The sequence below is a fragment of the Canis lupus genome, chromosome 27 (assembly GCF_011100685.1).
Source record: "Canis lupus familiaris isolate Mischka breed German Shepherd chromosome 27, alternate assembly UU_Cfam_GSD_1.0, whole genome shotgun sequence".
Lineage (NCBI taxonomy): Eukaryota > Metazoa > Chordata > Mammalia > Carnivora > Canidae > Canis > Canis lupus.
Window position 1 is genome coordinate 20056163 of NC_049248.1, and position 27988 is coordinate 20084150.

Here is a 27988-nt window from a genome sequence, read left to right on the forward strand (position 1 = left end):
CTGCAGGTCCTCCTGCCTCCTGCTTCTAGGAGCTTTGCTTCCTGTTTTCTAAAGAAGTAACAGAGACATTCAACTCCTCTTATCATCCTTGCTTCTGTTAGAGCTCATCACATTTTTAATAAGTTAGTTCCACAAATGACCAGTTTCTCACAGTCTAAATTCTAGATTGCTTCACTGGTGTAATTTTCAGTTCTTCTCTTTCTGGGATGGCTCAAATAGAGAGTCACACATGAAAGCAAAGAAACAAATAAAATGGCTTCTCCTAGACCTTCCATGAGGAGATTCTAGGATAATAGAGGTGGTTACCTGGGTAGAATGCACACAAGGCTGGCTGTGTATTAGACTAGAATGTAAAAGTCAGGAGCCAATTACCTTGTGGCCACTGCAAACCTGTTTTATTGTAGCAGATTCATAAGGGCTCCACAGCAGTCTAGCACGTTGGCCATGAACCTCCCATAAAGAAAACTCATTGAGGTTCCCTTGGGAAGAGGTGAAAAAAATATCAAGGTTTGCTACAAACACACCAAACAGGGCCGGGGCTGGAAGGCAGCTGGTTCCTTATAGCTGGTTGAACTCCTTCAGGATTTGTACACACACACACACACACACACACACACACACACACACCATCCACCCAAAGGGGAACATAACAAATATGCCCATGTTTACAGACCTACCAAGATAATCATAATCCACTCCTTGGTGCATATTTCCACTCAAATTCAAACACATATGTCCATATAGTAGACACACACACATGACTTTCAATGAGGTGCTTTATCAACCTATGCACCCAGCCACACCCCCATTCCAAGCTCCTGACTGCAGAGCAGGGCACAGTGAGAGTGAAGGAGACAGTGTCTGAGTATGAGCTGCATGTGTCACTAAGTGTGTCTCTGATTATAGCTACGAAACACATAGAAATTGTTTTTCATTATTCACCATATGATATTATCCGCTGCTCTTCAGTTACCTGTATGCCATCAAGTTTCAATCACCATCTATTCCTTACTGACTGGCTATTCCTTGCAGAGTATATCTCAGGGGTTAGAGGCATCAACTTTGCTCAATCTTGGTACAAATCTGAGCTTCACTACTTACTTTACACAAATGACTTAACCTCTCTGAGCCTTACTTTCAACTTTTGTAAATTAAGCATAAAAATACTCATCTCAGACACCTGGGTGGCTCAGTGGTTGAGCGTCTGCCTTTGGCTCAGGTCATGATTCTGGGATCCTGGGATCAAGTCCTGTATTGGGCCCCCTGCAGGGAGCCTGCTTCTCCCTCTGCCTATGTCTCTGCCTCTCTCAATATCTCATGAATAAATAAATAAAAATCTTTAAAAAGTACTCATCTCATACAACTTTTGTCTTAAATAAGTGATTATGTAAAGTGTTTGAACAAAGTATAGGGTATAGTACTCAGCAAATCGTAGCTATTACTATCTAGCATCTATGTTTCTCTTGCTTCATCTTTACATGTGAAAAGGCTTCAGCTGGAGGTTTGGTTTTCAAAGTGTGGTCCCTGAACCAGCAGTATCAGCATCTCCTTATACCATGTGAGAAGTAGAAGTTCTGGGCCCCACCCAGACCTACTGAGTTCCAAACCCTGGAGAGAGGGGCAATCTATTTTCAGAAGCCCTTCAGGTGAGGTGACAACTGCTGAAGTTTGAGCATCACTGAGCAGAGTACTATTCGTGGCCTCCCTCAATCCCCCTCTCTCACTGTGACATTGATTACTGAGTTGAAGAGACAGCAGTGAGCATGCCCAGCTCAACCCCTTGCAATTTTTTGTTGGTTTTCTTTTTGTATCCAGAACCACCCTGACCACAAAGACACATGCATTCCAACCTACTTACATAGGAGAAAATCTAACAAAAGGCTCTTTCCTGTGGTGGAGAGTCGTGGGGTGCTCAGCACTACTTGTGATGAGGAGTAAGTCTGTCTAATTTAGCGATGTGGGATTAGCAAACCAATTAGGCTGCAGATCTACAGTTAATGGTTTAATCATGTCTTTATATCTTGATTATCAACTGGTTTCAAACATAGGAGGGGGACGTGGGGTATTATTTATTCTACCTCTATGGCTCTAACAATAGATTGTAGTGAGAAGTGGGCAGGACACAGGTACAGATCATGGGCAGTAGAGAGACCTAGTTGAGAGAATAGGACAGAAGAACCAGAGGTAATTCGAGAATTTGTTAACTACACAGAACTTTACAAATGATTGGTTGTGACCTCTCCTGTTACAGATAAATAAGCAGAGCATGAAAGGCACTGAGGGGTTTGCCCAAGGTTACATTGCTGGTTAGTGGTAGAAACCAGACCAGTACCCAGGACATCTGGCTCTCAGTTGTACACTTTCTGAGCAGGTGGATCAAAGCAGACCTCAGCAGAGAAACTAAGTCCAAGAATACAGATGTTGCCAATTAGAAGAACCAGCCCCAGGGATTTTCAGCATGGGCAGTGGGTTCAAAGCCAAAGTGCTCTGTGCTCACAAAGGAAAGCTCTACTCCAATCCACCTGTGCATGCTCTGTTGCCCTCTCACACAGCAATGGCTCAGGCTACACAGCCTGCCCAGTGTGCTCTGACACCTGCTTCATTTTCCTGTGTTTTCCTAGTCTTGTTCTCTCTGCCTACAGTCTCTCCCTGCTGCCTACATGTGTCAAAACCCTATCTTTCCCTAGAGAGAGCCAACTCCAATGCCATTCCTCTACAAAGTCTTCTCTGATTTCACTATTCAACCCTCATCCCTGTGTGAGCCACAAATGTACATCCTCTACTTTGAATTTCCAAGAGGCTTTATTTGTATATTACTTATGACAACACTTTCTACTTGGTGTTATAGCTATGCTTTACCCATTGGATTAGAATATATAAGCTCTTTAAGGATGGGCGCCATATTTCATCTTTCTCTCTCTCTTTTTGACTTTTTCTAGTTTCTTTCATTTTTTAATGAGTCATAATTAACATACAGTGTTGTTATATTACTCTCAAGTATACAACATAATGATTCAATAATTCCACACATATCTCAATGCTCATCAAGAAAGTGTATTCTTAATTCCCTTTTTCTAAATACCCATCCCTCTACCCAATTCTCCTTTGGCAGCACCTCTTTTTCTCTGTATTTTGGAAGGAGGGTTGTGTTTGTCTCTTTTTTCCTTTTTTTTTCATTTGTTTTATTTCTTAAATTCCATATAAGCCTAAAGCATATGAGATTTTATCTTTTTCAGACTGACATGTTTCAAATAGCACTAAAGCCACCCAGTCCATCCATGTTGTTACAAATGACAAGATTCCATTGTTCCTTATTACTAATAGTTCATTGTATATACATAAACCACATTTTCTTTATCTATTCATCTACTGATGGACACTTGTGTTGCTTCCATATCCTGGCTATTGTAAATAATGCTGCAATGAACATGGGGTACATATTTTTTTTTCAAATTGATGTAACTAAAAAGCTATGCATAATAAAGGAAACCATCAACAAAACAAAAAGGCAACTTACTGACTGGGAGAAGTTATTTGCATATTCTATATCCAATAAGGGGTTAATACCCAAAACACATAAAGAACTTATACAACTCAGGGATGCCTGGGTGGCTCAGTGGTTGAGCATCTGCCTTTGGTTCAGGGTGTGATCCTGGGTCCTGGGATTGAGTCCCACATTAGGCTCCCTATAGGGAACCTGCTTTTCCCTCTGCCTATGTCTCTGCCTCTCTCTTTGTGTCTCTCACGAATAAGTAAATAAAATCTTTTAAAAAAAGAACTTACACAACTCAACACACACACACACACACACACACACACATACACACACACACACATAACAGAAAACCCCAAATAATCCAATTAAAAAATGGGCAGGGGACCTGAATAGACATTTTCCACAGAAGACATACAGATGCCCAATAGGCTAATGAAAAGATGCTCAGCATCACAATCATCAGGGAAATACAAATTGAAACTGTAATCAGATATCACTTTATACCTGTCAGGTTAGCTAAAATAAAAAAGACTAGAAAAACAAGTTTTGTCAAAGATGTGGGGAAAAAAAGAACCTTTGTGCATTGTTAGTGGGTATGTAAATTGATATAGCCACTATGGAAAATAGTATGGATGTTCCTCAAAAACTTTAAAAAAGAGCTACCATATGACTCAGTAATTCTGAATTCTGCTACTGGATATTTTCTTAAGTAATTTCTACAGCCAACACAGGGCTCAAACTCATCACCCTGAAAAGGAGAGTTGCATGCTTTACTGACAGAGCTAGCCAGGACCCCCTCTACTAGTGGATATTTGACTAGAGAAAAGGAAAACGATTTTTCAAATTTCTTTTAATAATTTTTATTTTTTTCATTTTTTATTGAAGTTCGATTTGCCAACACATGTATAACACCCAGTGCTCATTTTTTTTAAAGCTGGTGAGCAGCTATAGACACAATTGAAAAGTAGACTGAAAAAAAAAAAGGAGAAAGAGCAAAGACTCAGGCTTCACTCCACAATAAATATGGAGCTCTATTGGTGTTCCTACCTCAACATCCCATAGGGACTTAGCTTTTCATGTGCTCAAGAGTATTCCACATTATTGTGCAGGGGATCACACTGCATTCATGTATGATTATGTCAGACCAAATATGTACTGGCACTGCTGAGTTCAAGATCTACAGTCTTGGCCCTAAGTGAAGTGGGGTTAAGGAGTCAGGCTGTGCTAGATCCCATAGCTGAAGTAGATAGCAAACCCAATCAGCATCCAGACACCAAATAGAGACCAGGTGCCAGCTATCATCTGCATCATAAGGTAAACATTCAGAAAGATGCTCAGGAGTGGGAGGAGAGGCAGAGCAGGTACCTGAAAGTGAAGGGGAGGGGGGCTCTGTGGCTGTCTCCAGATTATTCCGGTGATCCCAATGATAAGCACCAGGAGCAGCACAACCACTGTGATCCACACTGGGTCTCCAGAAAGCAGACTTGGCCACCGGGCCAGCACTAGACAGAGAAGAGTCAGCAGGAGAGCAAGCAGTGAGGAGCAAACAGAGGCAATATGGCCAGAGAGTGGAGTGGGGGTGGGGCTGCCTGGAAAAAATAGTGTTTGTAGAGCCAGCTTCTCTGCTGCAGGTCTGTCCTCCTCTTGCACCTGTGCTTCATTTCCCCCATTCTTCTTCTCAGGCTGATATCTGAGGATGAGAACAGAAAAAGGTACCAGGGAGTAAGCTAGCAGGGCCCCAACTGACCTGAGGTTAACAAGATCAGTGAGTCTAAAAAATAGCATGATTGCTGCAATAATGCCAAAGATCACATTGGCTATGATGGGGGCATATGTGCCGGTATGGATCCTGGCAAGGACAGGGTACAGGAGGCCATCGTTTGCCATCATGTGTATCACCTGATGGATGAAGTACATAATACCCCAGAAGATGACAGAAATACTACAGATAAATGCAATAGTTACAGCATAGTAGGCAGGGGCCCAGCCAATATGGAGAAATACCTCAGGCAAGGTGCTCCCAGGTCGGAGCTTATAGTAAGGCACCATAAGCGTAAGTGCCACAGAGACACCAAAATACAACAAAAAGCAGATGAGCAGTGAAATCACAATGCCCATGGGGATGGAACGCTTGTGATTCTGTGTCTCTTTGACTCTGGTAACAATAATGCTGAAACCTATAAGTAAATAGAAGCATGTAGCTGATCCATGGAGAATCCCCTGGAAGCCAAATGGCACGAATCCTCCAGAGCCCAGAAGGCCCAAGCTAGAGGTATCATTGAGTCCAGGCTTTATGTGGTCCTCTTCTGTGAGCTTCCAGTTGTGCAGGTCCCCCTTCATGAAGCCAGAGATGATGACAAAACTGAGAACCAAAACTTTCACCAAAGTGAACACTTTGAAAACTATGAAGAATGGACGAATCATCATATTGTTAAATTCTATGAGCAAAAATACAAGGATCACAGCCAAGAAGCCTACATTATCTGCAAAAACCTGAGGAACATGCTGTGAGATGCTCTCATGCAGGGTTTGAGAGATCCAGTTCCTATACAGGTTGTCAAAAATTAACGTCCAGGTCTGGATAACAATGACTGCATCAGCAACAAGGGAGAGGATGAGGTTCCAGCCAGTGATGAAAGCCCAGACTTCTCCTATAGTGATATAGGTGTAGAGATATGCAGAGCCAGAGTGGGGAACCCGGGCACCAAACTCTGCATAGCAGAGCCCAGCCAACACAGAAGTTACACCAGCCACTAAAAAGCAGATCACAGTGGCTGGTCCTGCTTTATCTCTAGCGACATCGCCAGCCAGGATATATATACCTGCACCCACTGTGCGGCCGACACCCAGGGCCACTAAATCCAGAGTGCTCATACATTTGCCAAATTGGAACTCATATATTTCTTGATCCAGTGGACGTTTGTGTACCAGTTTTCGACCAAATCTGCAAAGTGCCTCATACAGCATTCCAGCTGGAATTAAAGAAAATTCTAGAATCAGAGAGCTGTAGCAACTCCAGGAAGCCAAGAGTTTTGGATCTGGTTTGGTGAGGCTGAATTAAACCGAGTTCCTTTGGGGCTTGCTGAGGTCTGTTGCTCAGGATTCAGAGTTGCTGCTTCATATTTCTTCTGCTATATGCTGTTCCTCCAACATACCTAAGTAAACAAGAAATATTTACTGCACAATGGTGTTCAAACAACCAACCAAAGCCCAGATGTCCCATGTCACCTGTTGCAGCACAAATGTCACAGAAGCTGACACCAAAAGACATCATAGAAAAAATCAACTGGCTTTTCCTCTAGAAAAAAGGGCCAAATACAACATTCTCCTTTTTTACATACCACATGACATAATCCTACTTGGGTTCATCTAACTCATGTAGTATCATGTACTAATTAAACTGAAAGACACAGCAGGGCATGAATGTATTGTGCAATAATTCACATGTGGGGTACATGCATGGTGCTTGAGCATGAGTTATGACACATTAACTCATGGACCAGTAGGTCTCTTTACTATTACAGACCTATTTTAAAAATATTATCTTAGGCTATAATATACATATTGGCTACCTCAATCTTAAACTCTTAGCCCCTACATCAGCTAGCCAAGGTCAGATGGCACTTTGGCCCCCCTTTCTCCTCATTCTGCATTATCCATCCAGTTGTACTGATGGCCAAGAATGTACAGTCCATTCCTTTCCTTTACCCACCTAGGCCCACAGGGGTAATGTGAACAGAGAGGAGGAGGGAGAAAGTGGCAGGACCTTCATAACTACCAGCAAGAAGGAGAGGACAAGGCTCCCTGGGAAGGAAACCCTGGAGAAATGGGGGCAGCAGCTGACCCAGGGTCCAGGGCTGAGAAGGGAGAGGAGCCAGGAAGGTGTTTTGTGAATTCTGACATTTAATCTACCTCACCCAAAACAACCAGGCAAAATTCACCAGTTTTCATATCCACAGTTATGGCAGTATTATGGGTAGGGAGAAAAGAAATAAGTGAACTAGCTCAGTAGCTCAGTAGCTCAGTAGCTCACAACTTTCTGTGTCCTTTGTTGAGGACACAGAAATGAGATGAGCTCATTTCTGCAGTCTCCTCACTGGCCACACTGTGCTCTCTACACACACTGCATCATCTGTAGTGTCAGCTGCCAGGAGCCTGGAGAATCTGCCCTGCTCTGTGAGCTTATATTAAAACATTCACCTGTAGTGTGCCTGGATGGCTCAGTAGAGTAAATATCTCACTCTTGATTTTGGCTCAGGTCATAATCTCAGGGCCTTGAGATTCAGCCCTGGGTCTGGCTCTGAGCTCTGTGGGGAGTCTGCTTGAGATTCTGTCTCTCCCTCTGCCTCTTATGCCCCCACCCATGCACAGTTGCTCTCCTTCTCAAGTTAATAAATAAATCTTTTAAAATGCCACTCACTTGTGACTCCCAATTAATTTTTTATAAGAAGTTATTTTTAACTCTCTCAAATCATGGTCCAATATTTTTCTTAATGAAGGAATCTTGCCTGGGGTTCCTCCTTCTTCCTACCCTACTGCTATTCAAATGGACCCCTACTGAGGGAGAGCATACCTTTGGTTAAAACAATTCACAGCAATACCCTAGAAATGAGTGCTAATCAACAGAAAAAAAAAAAAAAACAAAGTTATGCAGCACCTAGATTATGTGAAAATTGAAATGTCTTCTCTATAGATGATTAAAAGGAACCTTTGGGTTATATGCCAGACCTTCTGTCTACAAATTCATCTAGACTTCTTATTTGCCACTCACCAGTTCCAATGTTATAGCTTACTAACAAGCACCCAAGATATATAAGGAGGGTCATGGAATCTTTCTACACTATAAATTGTGACTGAGGAGTGCCCCACACACCCCCAGGCTTCAAACCCTTCCATGGTTCCCACTACGCTTCCTTAATATACTTCCTTCCTTCATAATCTGACCTATACTGATTCCTTAAGCTTCATTCTCTGCCCAGTTCCTTCCCCAGCTGTGAAATTCCACATTCATCCTGTTCCCTTCCCTCTAATGGCCTCTTGGCCCCTTCACTTAGCTAATCCCCACTTCTCTTTCCATTCCCAGATCAGAAGGTGCTTCCCCAGGAAGCCTCCCTGATCCTTACGCTGTCCTTCCTATGTGCTCTCATAGCAGCCAGGCTTCCCTCATGTGCCATTGATCCTAATGTATCCAAATTCCAGGTCAGCTGCCTGTGTCCTCCATCAGACTATGAGGTAGATGCTCAATAAATATTTGTTGAACAAATGACACACTGAGAAGACAGACCTGAAAGAACACATAATACAGAATTCCTATCTAATTAACTTTGAGATACATACTTTTAGGCAGGCAACCTTTATAAACCCAGATCAGGTAAAGATATAAATGGTATTACCTTCCTTGCAGAAGGCAAGCAAAATGAAAAACGTGGAGGGAAAAAACCTTAGCTGCCCATCATTCATGGCAGGTATGAGCCACATGAGGTGATAAAGGATTGTTTGTCTTGGAGTAAACTTGTTTTAAAATTATATCAGGCTGCCTGGAGTTAATAGGCAACAACCCACCCACGACCAGTTAGAGAATTCCTACTTTTTTTGAAGGCATCATGCTCAGGACCTGTAATCTATATGGGATGTCCTAAGGCAGAGGTTCTCACTTTGGAGGACAGAGGGAGGCCTAATGAAGACACCTGGGGAATATTTTCAAACTTCACATCTTCTCCTTCTGGAGATTCTTGTCCACTAGCCCTGTACTTCCCATGACTGCTCTAAACCATCCCAACTGACAAGACATTGTCTTCAAGTTCTAGGGAAAGAAATTCTGAAAGCTTCCTTCAAAAGAAGGCAGCACAGCTGAGTAGTTAGGAGTGAGGCTCTGCAGGGAGATTGTTCAGGTTCAAATCACAACTCAAGACTGGGTGTTATTCTGTATGTTGGCAAATTGAACACCAATAAAAATAAATTTATTATTAAAAAAATCACAACTCAACCTCACACCCAGTGCCTCTGGACAAATTAGTTCCTTTCTGGGATTTAGTTTCCTCAACAGCCAAGTGAGAGTAAAAGCAAATCCTTCCTATTGTAGCTGTGAGGAGTAAGTGAAATGATGCCTAGAAAAAGTATGTAGCTCAGAACCTAGCAAACAGTATGGACTTAATATCATCTACCTAATATTTAATCCTGAAATCTGATCCAAAGTCCATTAAAAATGACTTAGTCTTTACAAATGACAAGCCTTGAAATCATCCCCTGCAACTCAAGCCTGCTACCTAGCCCTCATGAGACAATGAAAATAGTTTTATTCCACATAATTCACCTTTAAACTCTAGGGGCTCTAACTAGACACTCTCATACATGATGGTGCTAAAACTTTGGGGTCCTATGCTCACTGAGTTATACGGGCCATCAAGAAATGCAAGGCTCAGATATAATAATAATAATAATAACAGTAACAATAATATCTTTCTGTGGGAATGCCTCATCTTATTTCTGGAAGAGGCAGTGCTGGGTACTGTGGCGGTAAGAGCAAAGACCATTATGTCAGAAATGCTGGATATGAGCCATGGTGCTTCTGAGTGACCACATGAATTTGGGTAATTTGCTCACTCTCTCTAAACCTCAGTCTTCTCGTCCACAAGGGACCTCACCTGATCTCCATCACTGGATCAGCATGAGAATTCAGTGAGAAGATCCAAACCATCATGTACCACTGGTGGAGTGTCACAGGGATCATCACCCTGAAGCTCAATTCCAGTAGAATTAAGAATGCACACAGCTGGGCAGCCCGGGTGGCTCAGAGGTTTAGTGCCGCCTTCAGCCCAGCGCCTGATCCTGGAGACCCAGGATCGAGTCCCACATTGGGTTCCCTGCATGGAGCCTGCTTCTCCCTCTGCCTGTGTCTCTTCCTCTCTCTCTCTCTCTCTCTCTCTCTCTCTCTCTCTCATAAATAAATAAATAAATAAATAAATAAATAAATAAATAAATATTTTTTTAAAAAAGAATACACACAGCCTCACATCCCAAAATCTCTCTCCAATGTGCACATTCCTAGGAAGCTGTCTCCTGAGTTCATAAGGAGCCCATGTGAGCACATTCATCACAGGACTGTTTGTGGTGGCAGGAAGTGGGGGCTGTGCCAGTGTCTGTTCCTAGAGGAATATACAAGTAAACTGTGTGTGTGCGCAGTGAAATATAACACAGCAGTCAGAGATAATAAAGTAGGTTTATAGACAACAAGTTGGGTAGCTCTCAGAAACAATGTTATATCAAAAGAAAAAGCAGGATGATGTGTCAGCACAATGGTACTTATGTACCTTTTAAAAAACAGCCAAAAACTATTGTATATTTGTCAAGGATACACATATATATATATTAAAAATGTCAGACATTCCTCTGCTCACAAACTTCTACTGGTTTCCCTTTTCATTTAGACTAAAACCAAAGTCTTCATTTACACTGACCTACAGAGTCCTAAAGCATTTGTCATTGAACCAGCTACCTCTCACCTTCTATTTCTATCCCTTCTCACTCATTTCTCTCTAGCAACTGGCCTCCTAAACATTCTGGCCTTCCGACATATCAGGCCAGACCCTCAGGACCTTTGCACAGGCTATGCCCTATGACTGCACCACTTCTAGCCCACATATCCACCTGGTTGCTCCCTTCGCTGCATTTGGTGAAACAGCACATTTGTAACACAGCCTTCCTGATTCATCCCATATACAACTGCAACTTACTCCTAACCACAGACTTGAATGCCCTGCTTTTCTTTCTCCCATAGCACTTGTCACTATTTACTGTACTTCATGTTTCAGTTATTTATTTGATTATGGTTTGCCTTACTCCATAAGAATGTAAGCTCCATGAAAGCGGGACTTTTTAAATTGTTTTGCTCCTGGCTCTACTCCTGCACCTACATCTGTGCCTGAGAGAGTCGGCACTGTATTTGTTGAGTGGATGAATGTATCTAAATACACATGTAGAGCATGAACTTGAAGAGCATTTGTTAAATACACTAAAGCAAGTGCCTCCAGTGAGGAGGGGAAATGACACTAGAAATAAGGATGAAGGGAGGAAATAAAATGCACTGAAAGGGGCCTGACAGGAAGTGATGATGCAAACATGCCACAATAGAGAGAGAGACTGACTCCACTCTGTGCACTGCAGGCTCCACACAGGAATTGCAGGAGATGATGTTGTGAGAAGACCTGGCATAGAGCCTGATAAGTGGCAGGCACTCAGTATATCTAAATTGAAGTGGAGTCAGAATCCTGTAATTGTCACGGTATGGAGAATACAAAGGAATACCCACCAGAAAGAGAGTGAAGAACAAGGGAAGATGGGGCACCCCTCCTACTAGTTTCCTCTGAACCCACTTCCCTTTTCCTAATTCCTCTTTCTCCTTCAGCTCCTTCCAGTGTCCTTGAAGGCTCCTGTAGTTGACACTACTGATGCTTGTACCATGTTTCTTTCTTTGGGGAACCATCCCCAGCCACCTTCCTCCCAACAAAAACTCAACAGTGGTTCTTCACATCTTTTTTTTTCTTTCTTCACATCTTTTAAATCACAAACTCCTCTGCCATTATTCACCTTTAAGAAATGTCATACATTCTGAAGTCCATCCATGGACCCTGAGCAGGAATCCCAGAGGAGGGCCATCTGAATGGAAAAGTCGGAGAGCGGTAATTTTGATAATTTGTTTCCCTCAACTGTGTTGTGCAGGGTGGTCTGTGCACTATTCCCACTTTTACTGAAGATGAGGGAAAGTGGACCTACAGAAAGTATGAAGATACCAGAGAAGCAACCTAAAGAACAAAATATCTGGGAATGAAATAATCATATTTTATGACTCCAACAGAAGCACTCAGAACAATCAAATGAATAAGTAAATTTGCAGAATAGAAGCAAATACATGATTGGGAATCCTGAAAGAGTCTACCAAAAATCTAGCTCCTAACAACACAGAGAAATCTCGTCCTCAAATGCCATGTTCAGAAACGTCCTTTCTTGTGCAATATTCTGTGATTATTCCAGACCCTCTGACGCAGCTGTCAGATCTCAGCCCTAATTCTCCCCCTACCCTCAGGCCCAGCACCTTCTTTCTAACTCAGCTCCTCACATACTGACTTCACTTTCAGGGATGAGCCTTTGGTCTGGGTAATACCTGCCCTGCCAAGGATGCCCTCCTCACTCCTTTCTGTCCACACTTGGTCCTCTAGTTCTTCTCAACCTTATTCTACAACATTCCTCCTCATACCAGGAAGCTTTTCCAAAGTCTTTCTGACTGATCCCCATCTCCAACCTTCTTCTACTTACTACCAGCACTTACATCCCATCCTGATGGTCAGCTGAAACCAATTTTCCCTGTCTGTCAGCTCGTATCCTGGGTGTCTTACTTAAATTCCTTTATAGTTTAAAATCTTCCAGAGGGCTGGGCCAGGATCTGTACACTTCCTAATTCTGGATTCCACACTCCCATCTCCAAAACTCACTACACGGGACAAGATCTGCTCATAATTGTACCAAACAACCAAAAAAAGGAATTCAGGACAGAGAAAATGAATATATAGATGTATTGATTGACTACTATATCTTGAGATTCCAGAAGAAGGGTTGTTTGAGAAAAGGGCCAAACAGAGGTATAAATATGAGACTAGAATATGTACCATCATGTATTTCAAGAGCATTTCCTGAGGACATTTCCTAATAAGGGCCCTGGGTCTGTGAATCTGTTTAATTAGGAAACAGTATCTCCCAAAGCAGGTGCTTGCTCAGGGGATGTGCTTAAAGAAATGTAGACAGGTGGAAGGGGTGGTGGGCGGGGGGGTGGGGGTGACTGGGTGATGGGCACTGAGGTGGGCACTTGACGGGATGAGCACTGGGTGTTATTCTATATGTTGGTAAATTGAACACCAATAAAAAATAAATTTATTAAAAAAAGAAAAAGAAAAATTAAAAAAAAGAAGAAGAAATGTAGACAGGGCCTAGGGAACATAAAGCCAGTTTGTATGAATTCCATAATGGCTCTGGTACCCCCCGCCTTCTTCCCTGTATTTCTCTGTTTCTGAGATCCTTCCAAACTCTAAAACAGAAGTTCCTTCTTATGTTGCCTAGAAGAGTATCTGTCAAGTCTAACAATCCACCCACAACATTGCCGGCTCTCTTGCTTTCCCAGCCTGCCCCACCATTGTCTTTTGTCCTGGAAGTCATGAACACTGCGGCTGAGTCTCATACCCAAAGATAGAAAAAAGACCTGGGATCGAGTCCCGCGGCAGGCTCCCTGAGTGGAGCCTGCTTCTCCCTCTGCCTGTGTCTCTACCTCTCTCTCTCTGTGTCTCTATGAATAAATAAATAAAATGTTTTTTTAAAAAAGAATACATATTGTGTTGGATTTTCAGTCAGTGATGCAGAGAAATGGAAATCAAGAAAAGGTTAGGATGTGCTCAGAATGGGTGTCAAGATTTTAAAATGGGCCAACCAACCCAGCCTCATCTTCACTCTGTTGTGCGACCATCACCATCATCCATCTCCAGAAATTGTTCATCTTCCTCAGCTGAAACTCTGTACCCATTAAACAGTTGTTCCCCATTTTTTGCCTCCCCGAAGCCCCTGGCATCCACCATTCTACTTTGTCTCTATGAATTTGACTACTCTAAGTATTTGATATAAGTGAAATCCTACACTACGTCCTTTTGTGACTAGTTTATTTCACTTAGCATGTCTTCAAAGTTTATGCAATTTGTAGTAGATGTCAGAATGTCCTTCCTGTCCTTCCTGTTTAAAACTGAATAATATTCCATTGCATGTGTGTGTCCCACATCTTGCATCTTGGTTGTCTATTTGTCAACTGATAGGCATGCTGGTTGTGTTACTCACGGGCTACCATAAATAATGTTGCTATGAAGATGGGTCTACAAATATCTTTTTGAAACTCTGCCTTCAATTCCTTGGGATATATACCCAGAAGTGGGATTGCTGCATCATATGGTAATTGTATATGTAATTTTTTTGAGAAATCACCACACTGTTTTCCACAGCGGCTGCTCCATTTTACATTCCCACCAGCAGCACACAAGCATCTCAATTTCTCCACATCCTCACCAATATTGTTAGCCTCTGTTTTTTTAAAATATTTTATTTATTTATTCATGAGAGACACAGAGAGAGAGAGAGAGAGAGAGAGAGAGAGGCAGAGACACAGGCAGAGGCAGAAGCAGGCTCCATGCAGGGAGCCCAATGTGGGACTTGATCCCAGGACCCTGGGATAATGACCTGAGCCAAAGGCAGATGCTCAACCGCTGAGCCACCCAGGCATCCCTGTTTTGTTTTGTTTTTTAAATACCAACCATCCTAATGGGTGTGAAGTGGCACATGGCTAGTTTTGAGGAATAACAGAGAGTCCTTTGGGGCCAGGACACAGTGAGTGAGGGAGAGACAGTAGGGGATGAGGTCAGAGAGAAAGCAGGAAGTGAGATCCTTCATGTAGGGTCTGAGAGTCACTGTGAGGACTTCGGCTGTTACTCTGGATATGATGGAAACCCTAGAAAAACTGAGAGTTTCACATGTTGTATACTAATTTCCTCATTTTTTAAAGATTTTATTTACTTATTCATGAGAGATACACAGAAAGAGGCAGACACATCAGCAGAGGGAGAAACAGGTTCCTTGTGGGGAACCCAATGTGGGACTCAATTCCAGGACCCTAGGATCATGACCTGAGCCCAAGGCAGACACTCAACCACTGAATCACCCAGGTTCCTCTTGTTCTTTGAATTAAGTATTGGGGTCGAAATAAAAACCTTCTCCAGGGTTTGAAAACAAGGCATGGAGACAGGTTCTGCAGAGCTCTCAGTAGATATTTGGTGTGTCTGCCAACACACTGAGGGCTGAACAAGCTGTGTGCTTCCATCTGACTCCCTCTCTAGATGCCGAAGAAGAGATGTCCTACAGCCACCCATGGGAGAGTAACATTGAAGCTCTTCATTTTCTGGGTTATCTCTAGGCAGGACTCCATCTTTTAAAACTCAAACAAAAGTCATGTTAGTATTATTCACCATTTTGGGTTATTCCCACCGTTACTGTGGATAATCAAGAGCTGACATGGAGATAAAGGGTGCATTTTCTGGAGCCTGGTGAAATTAAGGACTGCAATGACAAGGGTAGGTAGACCCTCAGGAAAGGGACAGGAACCATGTGAATCATGCATTCACTAGCGCAGAATTAAATCAATAAATTCAGTCCTAGCCCCAGATGCCTCAGGAAGGACTGTCAGAAATGTCTGAGACACTCAGAGCTGGAGAGAGAAAGGGCCCCCAAGAGAAGCCTGAACACACATTTCTGAGAGGCAAAGAGTACCTCTCATAACCTTACTCTCCCAGGTGACATGGATGAAAGATTCTATATCCAAATAAGAAGTCCAGAAGTCATATAGTTTCTTTACAATCTAATAATCTGGAGTAGATAGTTTTCCTACCACTGACTATAAATGTTGGAAAATATATACCTATGTGTGTGTAGGGGGGATGGTGTTTAGAGAAGGACAAAATACAGGGCTGTCCCCAATGGAAAAGGAGTGACAGAAATAAATTCTTAATATGGTATTCATAGGATTCAAATGAGGGTCAGGAGAGGGATGTATAGTAAAGTCTGAAACCGAAATAATTTCTCTCAGCAAGGACACAAGACATATACTCCTAGGATCCATGTGCTGCATTTCTTTCCAGCTGAGTATCACCTTATTTATCCTCCACTCTCAACATAATATGTTCCCTATTCACCCCGGGGTAAAGAGACTGTTCTACCTCATGTGATAGTCTCCATTTCATTTCCCTTCTCTGTGGGCTCTTTATAGAGGCCCTGGATTACCTTTAAGCCTTCAAACATGTATTAGAAAAATGGAACTATAATATAGGAGCAGGATGCTCTTTCTACTGTCCTCTGGTAGAAAAATAATAGAACTAGGTAGCAGTGAAAGCCTTATGTCATTCATTCAATAAATAATATTAAGCACCTTCTAATGACAGTCCTAGTGCTTGAAAAAGGTACACATGGAGAGTTACCTACGTGGCAGTAACTGTCTTTATCAATGTTCTGATATAATTCTTCTGCCCAAAATGTATAACCTGAATCTAATAACAAAAAAGAATCAGTCTGTGTTTATTCCTAAGTATCTTATCATTTTTGAACATCTATACTCTGAAAACTCTGAAAACTATAGACTTATGAAAGAAATTGTGGAAGACAAAAAGAAGTGGAAAAACATTCCATGCTCATGGATTAGAAGAACAAACAAGGGAAATAAGGGAATAATAAAGGGAATAAAGGGAAAGGAGAGAAAATGAGTGAAAATATCAGTGAGGGTGACAAAGCATGAGAGACACCTAACTCTGGGAAAAGAACAAGGGGTAGTGGAAGGGGAAGTGGGCGGGGGGTTGGGGTGACTGGGTGATGAGCACTGAGGGGGGCACTTGGCGGGATGAGCACTGGGTGTTATGCTGTATGTTGACAAATTGAACTCTAATAAAATAAGTAAATAAATAAGTAAATAAATAAACAATTAAAAAATGTCTATACCACCCAAAGCAATCTATGCATTTAATGTAGTCCCTATCAAAATACCACCAGCATTTTTCACAGAACTAGAAAAAAAAAAAAACCCTTAAATTTGCATGGAACCACAAAAGACCCTAAATAGCCAAAGCAATCTTGATAAAGAAAAGCAAAGATGGAGGCATCACAATTCTGGGCTTCAAGATATATTAAAAAGCCATAGTCACGAAGACAGTATGGTACAGGCACAAAAACAGACACATAGATCAGTGAAACAAAATAGAAATCCCAGAAATGGATCCGTAACTCTATGGTCAAAGAACCTTTGACAAAGCAGTAAAGAATATCCAATGGGAAAAAAAAAGCAGTCTTTTCAACAAATAATGTTGGGAGTATTGGACAGCAACATGGAGAAGAATGAAACTGGGTCACTTTCTTACTCCATACATAAAAATAAAACCAAAATGGATGAAAGATCTAAATGTGAGGTAGGAAACCATCAAAATCCTAGAGGAGAACACAGGCAGCAACCTCTTTGGCCTCAGACATAGCAATTTCTTATAGATACATCTCCAAAGGCTAGGAAAAAAAGCAAACATGAACAAATGGGACTACGTAAAAATGAAAAGCTACACAGTGAAAGAAAAGAATCAACAAAACTAAAAGACAACGTATATGGAATGGGAGAAGATATTTAAAAATGACATATTTTTATAAAGGGTTAGTACTTAAAATCTACAAAGAACTTATCAAATGCAACACTCCAAAAATAAATAATCCAGTTAAGAAATGGGCAGAAGAGGGCACTGAGGGGGACACTTGACAGGATGTGCACTGGGTGTTATACTATATGTTGGGAAATCGAGCTCCAATTTAAAAAAAAATACAAAAAAAAAAAAAAAAAAGGAAACGGGCAGAAGACATTAAATGACATTTTTCCAAAGACAACAACCAGATGGCTAACAGACACATGAAACAGACGCTCAACACCTCTTGTCATCGGGGAATTACAAATCAAAACCATGATGAAATACGATGTCACACCTGCCAGAATGGCTAAAATTAAAAACACAAGAAACAACAGGTGTTGGATAGGATGTGGAGAAAAGGGAACCCTCCTACACTGTTGGTGTGAATACAAACTGGTGAAGCCACTCTGGACAACATTGCAGAGTTTACTCAAAAAGGTAAAAATGGAACTACTCTACAATTTGGCAATTATACTAGTAGGTATTTACCCAAAGGATTAAAAAATTACTAATTCAAAGGGGGCACATGCATCCCAATGTTTATAGCAGCTTTATCAACAATAGCCAAATTATGGAAAGGGCCCAAATATCCATTAACTGATGAATGGATGAAGATTATATATATACATGATGGAATATTATATTATATATATATATATGATTTTGCCATTTGCAACAATATAGATAGAGTGTATTATTCTAAGCAAAATAAGTCACAGAAAGACAAATACTACATGATTTCACTCATATGTGGAATGTAAGAAACAAACAGGTAAGCATAGGGGAAGGGGAAAAAAGAAAGAGGGAAGCAAATCAAATCATAAGCAAATCTTTTTTTTTTTTAGATAACAGCAGTACAGCTTATTTATTATATATCTGAGACTAGTTTTTAGGGCTTTAGAATATTATATACAAACTTTATAGAGAAATGAGAGAGGAATAACCCAAACTTACAGGTCTGGGTGGAGGATGGCTTCCATGGTCCCCATATCTTGTGGTATTACAATTACAGGAGAAACCATCAACCTTCCCCTTTCTATTCCCACGACCAGTCCCCATGTCTCACTGCTCTTCCCCCCCCCCACACCCCCCGGGCTGTTTTTTTTTTTCACTAAGAATTTCCTTTTATCCTTGAAGCCAAATGTGTACACACCACATGCTTTTCAGAATGGAGGCGGCTGTCTCTAGAATAGTTTGTCTTTGTGTTGTTACTGCATTGTTATTAAAAGTGCTCATTTACTAATCCTTAAATCAGTGATTTCTTTGGGAAACTCTAAGCAAATGTAAATATTTAGAAACACTTTTACATTTTTGGCACAGTTTCCATCCACCTTCTTTAGTATTGCATGTAATTTTACTTCAGCTCCCTATAAACTGGGAATGAAGTTAGGGTTATTTAGGGACCTTTTCTGAAAAAATTGGAGCTGGTTTTGTTCTAGTTACATTCAGTCCAATCCAGACCATGTGTGTTTTCTTTTGTTGTGTTTTCTATTCTTCCTTCCTTTCTTTCTTTCTTTCTTTCTTTCTTTCTTTCTTTCTTTCTTTCTTTCTTTCTTTCTTTCTTTCTTTCTTTCTTTCTTTCTTTCTATTGGAGTTCAACTTGCCAACATATAGCATAACATCCAGTGCTCATCCCGCCAAGTGCCTCCCTCAGTGCCCATCACCCAGTCATGTGGAGGGACCTGGAGGGTATTGTGCTGAGTGAAATAAGTCAATCAGAAAAGGACATTATGAGGTCTCATTCATTTGGGGAATATAAAAATTAGTGAAAGGGAATAAAGGGAAAGGAGAGAAAATGAGTTAAAATATCAGTGAGCGTGACAAAACATGAGAGACACCTAACTCTGGGAAATGAACAAGGGGTAGTGGAAGGGGAAGTGGGCGGGGGGTGGGGTGGGGGTGACTGGGTGACCATAAGAGACTTTTAAGGATAGAGAACAAACTGAGGGTCAGTGAAGGGAGGTGGGGAGTGGGTGGACTAGATGGATGATGGGCTTTAAGGAGGACACTTGTTGTGATGAGCACTGGGTGTTAGATGTAAGTGATGAATCACTAAATTCTGCACCTGAAACCAATTTTACCATATGTGTTAACTAGAATTTCAGTAAAAACTTGAAACAAGAAAATGATCAGTCTACAAAATAGTTTTCCACAGAAAGTTGACTTTTGATAAAACTGACCTGTGCTGTTCAAGACTGCCAATGTCAGTCATGGCAAGCTGAGGAACTGTTGTAGATTAAAGGAGCATAAAGAGACATGATTGTGAGATGCAATGCAGAGCCCTGTTCTCAGATCAGGGAGAAACATTTTACTATAAAAAATTGGACAGTTAGTAAATTTGGAATATGAATCTTATTTTATACACACACACACCCCCCACACACACACTAGAGAGGGCAAGCAAATGTGCCAAAATATTTATAATTGCTCAATCTTGTTGAAGACAAAGGAGTGTTAATGCTGCCATTTGTGCAACATTCTACAGATATGATATTTGTCAAACTAAAAAGGTAGGAGGAAAACAAGAGTGTCTTATTAGTAAAGATTATGTTTTCTCCTTCTCTAAATGCCCTTTGTAAACAAGCTTGCCATCACTTTTGGTTGGAATAAAACTCTATCCAGAATGATCTAGCATCAGATCAGAACTTTAGGGATCCCTGGGTGGCGCAGCCGTTTGGCGCCTGCCTTTGGCCCAGGGCGCAGTCCTGGAGACCCGGGATCGAATCCCACATCGGGCTCCCGGTGCATGGAGCCTGCTTCTCCCTCTGCCTGTGTCTCTGCCTCTCTCTCTCTCTCTGTGACTATCATGAATAAATAAATAAAATCTTAAAAAAAAAAGATCAGAACTTTAGGTCAGAGGAGTGGATGGGAAGATAGAACTCTCTTGCCTTTGATTTACAACCAAAATTATCAGCAAGCAATAAAGCTTGGAATAAAACCATAACCATGGCTCATGCTAGTACAGTTATAATAAGAGGCATTTGGGAACATGTGCAGAGGCTGGAGGCAGAGAAAAATAGTGTCTGGGAAATAGGGGAGCCAGGTATGTGTGCAAGATTTAGGAATATATGGACAGAGAGGAGAAAGAGAACCAGAATTTGTTGAGTTGAAAGTAATGCACATATGTTATCTCATTTAACCCCCATAACAACCCAATGAGAGGCTAGACAACTATCCTAAGCTTTTATAGCCAGCATGAAGAAGAGCTGGAATTTAACTTGGTTCTTTGTTTCCTCAAAGACCATGTTATTTCTCCTGTAGCATCCTACCTCCACAAAGATTCAAGACTCTATGGCATGGCTAATAAAGGATTATTTGAGCCAATTCTCTTTGTGACCAGGTCACTTTCTGCCACCTGAGCCTTCAATTCAATTCAGCTGACATGAAGCCACATGCACACTTAGTGCCTTGACTGCACTAGACCTCTACCTAGTAGGTTCCTATGGTTTGGAAATACTGCATATCTAGAACCTACCTCCTGGTATACTCCTTGGTTCACCTTCTTGGTCCATAAAATTGGTAATTCTAAATAATGAGATACTCTCACCTCTCACTAAGGTATACCCAGCAGCCATCAGAGAGTGCTGATGAAGCCCTAAATTACATTCTTCCTAATACATTGCCCCAGATAACTTAAATGTGAGTGCTTTCTACCCTCCTTCTGGAAGATGGCATTTTCTTTAAGTCTTAAAAAGACATACATACACAGTCCCAACCAGACCTGCATTTTCCTGCTTTCTATCAAATTCAAACTTTTAAGATTGTATTTTTAAGTCTTTAACTGTTTCCTTCTACTTTCCTACTATTAGCCTTTTATATGTCTATCAGTTTGAAGAGGACAGATATTTCCCCACACATGCACATCTTGGGGGCATTAATATTAGCCCTACATAGACTGCTCCTCTCTGCATACTCTTTCCAAGCTGTGTTCAACATGACTCCACTTCCAGAAACAGCTTGGCCACACTTACAGATAGATATCAGCTCTATCCAGTATGCTCTCCTTGTACCTTGCTCCCCCCTCATTAATGTCCAGGGCCTAGAACTCTGCACTGGGAGAAATCTCAGAGAAGAGAGCAGGAGTAGTAGGCAGTAAGGTGGAGCCCAGGTACAGAGCTTCTGCCTAGTGATGCTTTCAGCTTGCCCTTCCTTCCCCAGCTGGAGCCCAAAGTACAAAGAGTTAACTAACCACAGCCAAGAAAAGCTATACAGCCTAGTATAGGCTGGAGGTGTCAGAGATCTGACACAAGATTTGAGGTCCAAATCTCTTTCACAACAAAGTGAAAATACGAGGGAAGTAACCCAAGACAGCTGAGACAAAGTGCATTATCTGTGACATTTATGATTTGCTGCAATGTCATCCTCTTGATGTGTGACAACTGAGCAGACAGAAAACACAGAGTTTTACTACTTTCACTGCTCTCCTTGGAAAATAAGTCACCTAATGCTATGACATTAGGCAACACGACATGATTCTCCAACTGCAATAACTATATGTAAGGCTAGTCTGCAGAAGGGAGGAGTGTACAACAAAGGATTGAATGGGGTGTAGAATAGGATTTCAAGTGTTTCAGGAGGACGGACGAGTATCCTTAGTGTGTAAGATACCAGAGAAAATATATTTCTGTTTTTTTAATCATTTTTCATTTACTGCCTGTAAATAACTATACAAATGCATTCAGTGGACTTTGGGTTGGACCTAAACAGAGAAATTGGATGGTTTCTCAAGTAGAAACCACAGGAAGTCTTGAAGTGAGAAAGACTGGATTCAATCTATTAAAGATCAGATTTGAATTGAGTATGAGTGAATTCAAAGGCAAATTACAAATGAGAAAATTTAGAAAACGCAATGATTCTTTGTGCAAAAGAACTCAAGCAAAAGTAGCATTTTTCTTCCCTCTAATTTATCAACACCACCATCATTACCCTAAATCATCATGCACTCAGTTATACACAGTGTGAGAAAATGGTAGCATATACAGATTCCCCTCCCTGGGAAACTCAATTTATTGCATTTCAAAAATACTTCCCCACTTTGAAGCTCTTTATCTCTCCTTCCATTTTGAAGGAGAGCCTTGCTGGATAAAGTATTCTTGGTTGCATGTTCTTCTCATTTAGGACCCTGAATATATCCTGCCAGCCCTTTCTGGCCTGCCAGGTCTCTGTGGAGAGGTCTGCTGTTACCCTAATACTCCTCCCCATAAAAGTCAGGGATTTCTTGTCTCTTGCTGCTTTAAGGATCTTCTCCTTATCTTTGGAATTTGCAAGCTTCACAATTAAATGTAGAGGTGTTGAACGGTTTTTATTGATTTTAGGGGGGGATCTCTCTATTTCCTGGATCTGAATTCCTGTTTCCCTTCCCAGATTAGGAAAGTTTTCAGCTAGAATTTGTTCAAATACATATTCTGGCCCTCTGTCCCTTTCGGCGCCCTCGGGAACCCCAATTAAACGTAGGTTTTTCTTCCTCAGGCTGTCGTTTATTTCCCTTAATCTATCTTCATGGTCTTTTAATTGTTTGTCTCTTTTTTCCTCAGTTTCCCTCTTTGCTATCAACTTGTCTTCTAGGTCACTCACTCGTTCTTCCACCTCGTTAACCCTCGTCGTTAGGACTTCTAGTTTGGATTGCATCTCATTCAATTGATTTTTAATTTCTGCCTGATTAGCTCTAAATTCTGCAGTCATGAAGTCTCTTGAGTCCTTTATACTTTTTTCTAGAGCCACCAGTAGCTGTATAATAGTGCTTCTGAATTGGCTTTCTGACATTGAATTGTAATCCAGATTTTGTAACTCTGTGGGAGAGAGGACTGTTTCTGATTCTTTCTTTTGAGGTGAGGTTTTCCTTCTAGTCATTTTGCTCAGTGCAGAGTGGCCAAAAGCAAGTTGTATTGGGAAAAAGAGAAAAAGAGAGAGGAGAGAAAGAAGGAAAGAAAAGAGAAAGAGGAAAAAAAAGGGAAGAAAAAAAACGAAAAAAAAAGAAGAAAAAGAGAAAGAAAAAGAAAGGAGAAAAAAAGGGGGTGGGGGAAGGAAACAAATCAAAAAGCAAAACAAAACAAAAACAAAAACAAACAAACAAAAAAGAACCACAGGGGAGTATCTTCTGATTCTCATTCATTTGGGGAATATAAATAATAGTGAAAGGGAATATAAGGGAAGGGAGAAGAAATGTGTGGGAAATATCAGAAAGGGAGACAGAACATAAAGACTGCTAACTCTGGGAAACGAACTAGGGGTGGTAGAAGGGGAGGAGGGCGGGGGGTGGGAGTGAATGGGTGACGGGCACTGGGTGTTATTCTGTATGTTAGTAAATTGAACACCAATAAAAAATAAATTAAAAAAATAATATTTAACAAATAGGATGAAAGCTAAAAAAAAAAATACTTCCCCACATACCAAAATAAGTAAAGATACATAATATATTAATGAAGATGAGTATTCCTAAGTAAGAAATGAATAGTCAAGGCAAGGGCATGTCAAAATCCCACATAGCTTCCTATTGATGGAAGAGTAGTAAGGATCACCTTTTCCAGTGTTGTCAAGAGTAGTTAGAATCTTCTGTGTACTGTAGGTCAGCCTGAGAAGGCTACATGGAGGAGGGGGGAATTACCCCATCTTGGCATTGTGTATAATGTTTCTCAGGAAAACATCATTTCAAGCTACATATTCAGCTTGGGCCATGATCCAATAAGTAGAGCCCCTTTAGACCTTCCTTCCATGCCCCTCACCAAAAACACAAAACAAGCTCCACCACACCTTGAAGCAGTAAATCCAATTTGCCATACTAGAGAGATGCAGTAAAATACTTGCTACAGATATTAATACAGACCAAGATATTAAGATATAATATTAATAATAATGATAATAATAATAATCCTTAGTCTTGTTCTGGGCAGAAGAGAAAGAGAAACCATTGCAGTAGTAATAAAATGGTAACTTCTCTCCTTGGGAAAGAGAAGGAAAGAGAAGGAAAGGTCAGATAACTTCCTTGAAAGGTCGGAAGGAAAGCTGAAGTAACTAAATTCAGCTCATACTAAAGAAAATAAATATCCAAACTTATGTTCCAGGAGTCTGAAAACAACCTTGCCAAACAGATCACTTACTAGGCATTCTTCCACCTAGGACCTTACTTTGTACTATATTCTCTTTGCATGTTACTTGGAAGAATCATATTTCTCCTTTTTGAAAATAAAATACCTTAGGGTAGAACCTGCTTCATGTTCCTCTCCGTGAATCTAGAAACCCTAATTCTGCAATTAAATTTTACTAGGTTATACCAAGACTTGAATTTGAAGGCATGACAGGCCACAACTGTCTGCTTGTTAGATGAAGAGGAAACAGCCACCTCCTCCAACTCACCTACCTATCTTACCACCCCAGCATTACACCTCTCAAATCCCATCCCAGTCCCGCAGAGGCTTAATTACAAGTCACTGAACACCCAAACTGATGCGGATTAACATAATACAGATCAACTCTATGTAGACTAAACCTATCCAGCCAAATGTAGATCAAAATCTATGTAGGTATAGACTAAAACATTTGCTTCCTTTCTGCAAAATATACAGAGAGTGTGCTAGCAGCAATACTATGCTATCTTCATTGCACCATTATTTCAGTAAATAATTAGATAACCAGAGATTTTCTAGAGGCTGTATAGACTCATGTTACCTAGTATCATTCTGGGATGGTTGTGAACAGATGAATTTTCTTAGTCCCTTTGGGATAACTTTAGAGAAGACAGAATGAAATGCAATGTTCTTCATTCATAATTTGACACATTGACAGGTTTAGATTCAGTCAGAATCCAGTCCTGGAAACTCGTTACATTTCTATCACATCAAAACAAAATGATCAACTTGACAAATCAGAAAAGCCTGAGCTTCTCCTTTAGAAGTCTTCAGAAACTAATGGACTATCTGGAAGAATCAGAATGAGGTTGTCCAAACAGGAATCAGAGAGATGGAAAAAGCCAGGAAGGGTATGTAATTAAGGGATTAGAAAGTGATGTCAACAGAGAAAATTAAAAAAAAAAAAATCTCTCTACCTTTCCCTGTATTTCTCTATGCTATTTTCTCAATCCTGAATCTTGTCAATATAGACACCTAAAAAAAAGTCCCCAGTAGAAGAAAATCTGCCTGTCCACCTTATTTTCTAAACTACAACTATAACATAGGAGCACTGATCCATATTGTTTTTTCCCAAAAAGTCCTACTAAACACTTTTGTTTTTTTCCCCAAATCCTCACTTTCCTTGTAAGCACAGAATCTAGACATCCATCCGGTGGTCTCATCCACCACTATACTTTGTCTCCACATTTAGACAAACAGTTATGAGTGGACAGAGCCCATGGCTCCTTCTTCCATGTACCTCCTCTCACTATACACCCTCAGTAATACAGTGCACATAACATGGCTTAAGAAAGGTTGACTGTCTCTGGCTATCTTCCTTCATATTTTTAAAAGTGTAATCCTCCCATGTAAGGACTCAGCTGTCTCTGTATCTCTGTCCTCTCTCACCAGACTGTGCTTGCTTCCTCTCATAGTCGTAGGTAGCCACTCCACATCACCACCATTTCTCTTGGAAAGTTAATTGTTTTGTTTGTTTTGTTGTATTATAGGAAAGACACCAGATCATCTGAATCATATGAAAGTTGTATCATGTTCTGAGATCTTATCCAAATATAGACCCTTATGACTTCTCCACCAAGGCCCATCTGCTTCATGCCAGTTTAGGCAACATAATCTACAATAAAGAGCCTTCAACATTAAGGGATACCCTTTATCCCTCTTCCCTAGTTCTTTCTAATTCCAAATCTACTTTGTAATATCTGTGATAATCAAAGAAAAAGGGACAAAGATAAACTAAATGAGTAAAATCCAGAAAATTTATTTATCAATTTGGGATATACTTGGGGAAGAAATTGGCCTTTCCACATGATTTTGCATAAACTAAGGTTTAAAAAGTATCTTCCTTCTAGAAGCATATAACATGTAACAATTGATAATGGAGAGAAGATGCCCAAGAAATGCTAGAGGGCAAGAGAAAGACAACCTAGAAATGACCATTCACCACCTGTAATTAATTAAACAGGGGTATGTATGGGTAAATGTTGTCTGGGATTCTGGTGTTGACATGCTGCCCACAGTGTACAAGGTGGTGGGGAGGCAGGGAGGGTGGAGAACAGTTTAAGACTCCAGGGCTTTTGAAATTAAAGAGTTGCAAATATGTTTTGTGATAACAGCAAACTGCCTCTTCATGACCCAGTGTATTAAAGACCTCTAGGCAGCCACACTCCAGGGGACCTTGCTAATCTTTCCTCTTCCAGCCTGACTTGGCCTCTAATCCATCACCAACACAACTTTTTAAAATTAGGTAAGAAAGGCAAGGAGATACCTTCAGCAGCTGTAAAAACAGATATCTAGCTCCTTGAGCCTGGAAGAAGCCCCTCAAATCCTCTATGGTGACAGAGGACTACTTTATCAAACTGAACCTGCTATTCTGCAAAGTCCACACCAATATCCTCCCTAATATGTGATACAGAGACTTCCAGAATCTCCAGAGAGAAAGTAAGGCAAAACATGAAGAATGCAGCAGAGCCAGGTAGAAGAATCTTCATTCATTCCAAGAAGATGTGTAGGCACACTGTGTGCTAGGTCCGGTGCAAGAGACAAAGATGAAGAAAGCAAGCTGTGTACCAGACCAGAAAGGAAAGGGCAGGGCAAACAGGTGGGAGGACGCTGTGGGGAGAAGCACCAAGGAATAATTTTCCCTAACTCAAATTTTGCTCATCAGAGCTGAGACCCTTTCTGGTCTGGAGGAGAACAGAGTATAGGCTTCTAAATCCCTCTGAGCCCAGCAAACCTTCCTGCCCTTGCCAAACTCACCAAGGTAGTTGTCTATACCGGCCAAATCAATGTGTAGCTCTGGTTCCATGAAATACCCTCTGCTCAAATCCACAGGGTTCTATAGCTAGTGGCGCTCTAAGCCCAGCCTTCTTCCTCTCTGTCTCTGTCTTCTTGCCAACTGCATAAACAGGAGAAATCACTTACCCAGGGGCATCTTCTGCTTCGGAGGAGAAACACTTAGGAAGAAAGTATGAGACAGGGACAGGCAGTCAGGCTTGGGGAGGAGCTTGCAGGGTGCCCTCAGGGAGTTGAGACCCTGGGGAGGCGGGGCCCTCATGGGGGCGGGGCCTCAGGAG

At 41.1% G+C, this 27988-nt stretch overlaps 1 protein-coding gene across 1 annotated transcript; it reads right to left on the bottom strand.

The window, feature by feature from the left end:
* Positions 1-4340: 4340 nt before the first annotated feature.
* LOC119866316 (cationic amino acid transporter 3-like) lies at positions 4341-27946 on the bottom strand. Its single transcript, XM_038576147.1, has 2 exons — positions 27837-27946; positions 4341-6651 (listed from the first exon to the last, which is right to left on the bottom strand). Exon 2 carries the CDS (start codon positions 6461-6463, stop codon positions 4721-4723), a length of 1743 nt encoding a protein of 580 aa, XP_038432075.1. The 5' UTR covers positions 6464-6651; positions 27837-27946; the 3' UTR covers positions 4341-4720.
* Between the last annotated feature and the right edge of the window lie 42 nt (positions 27947-27988).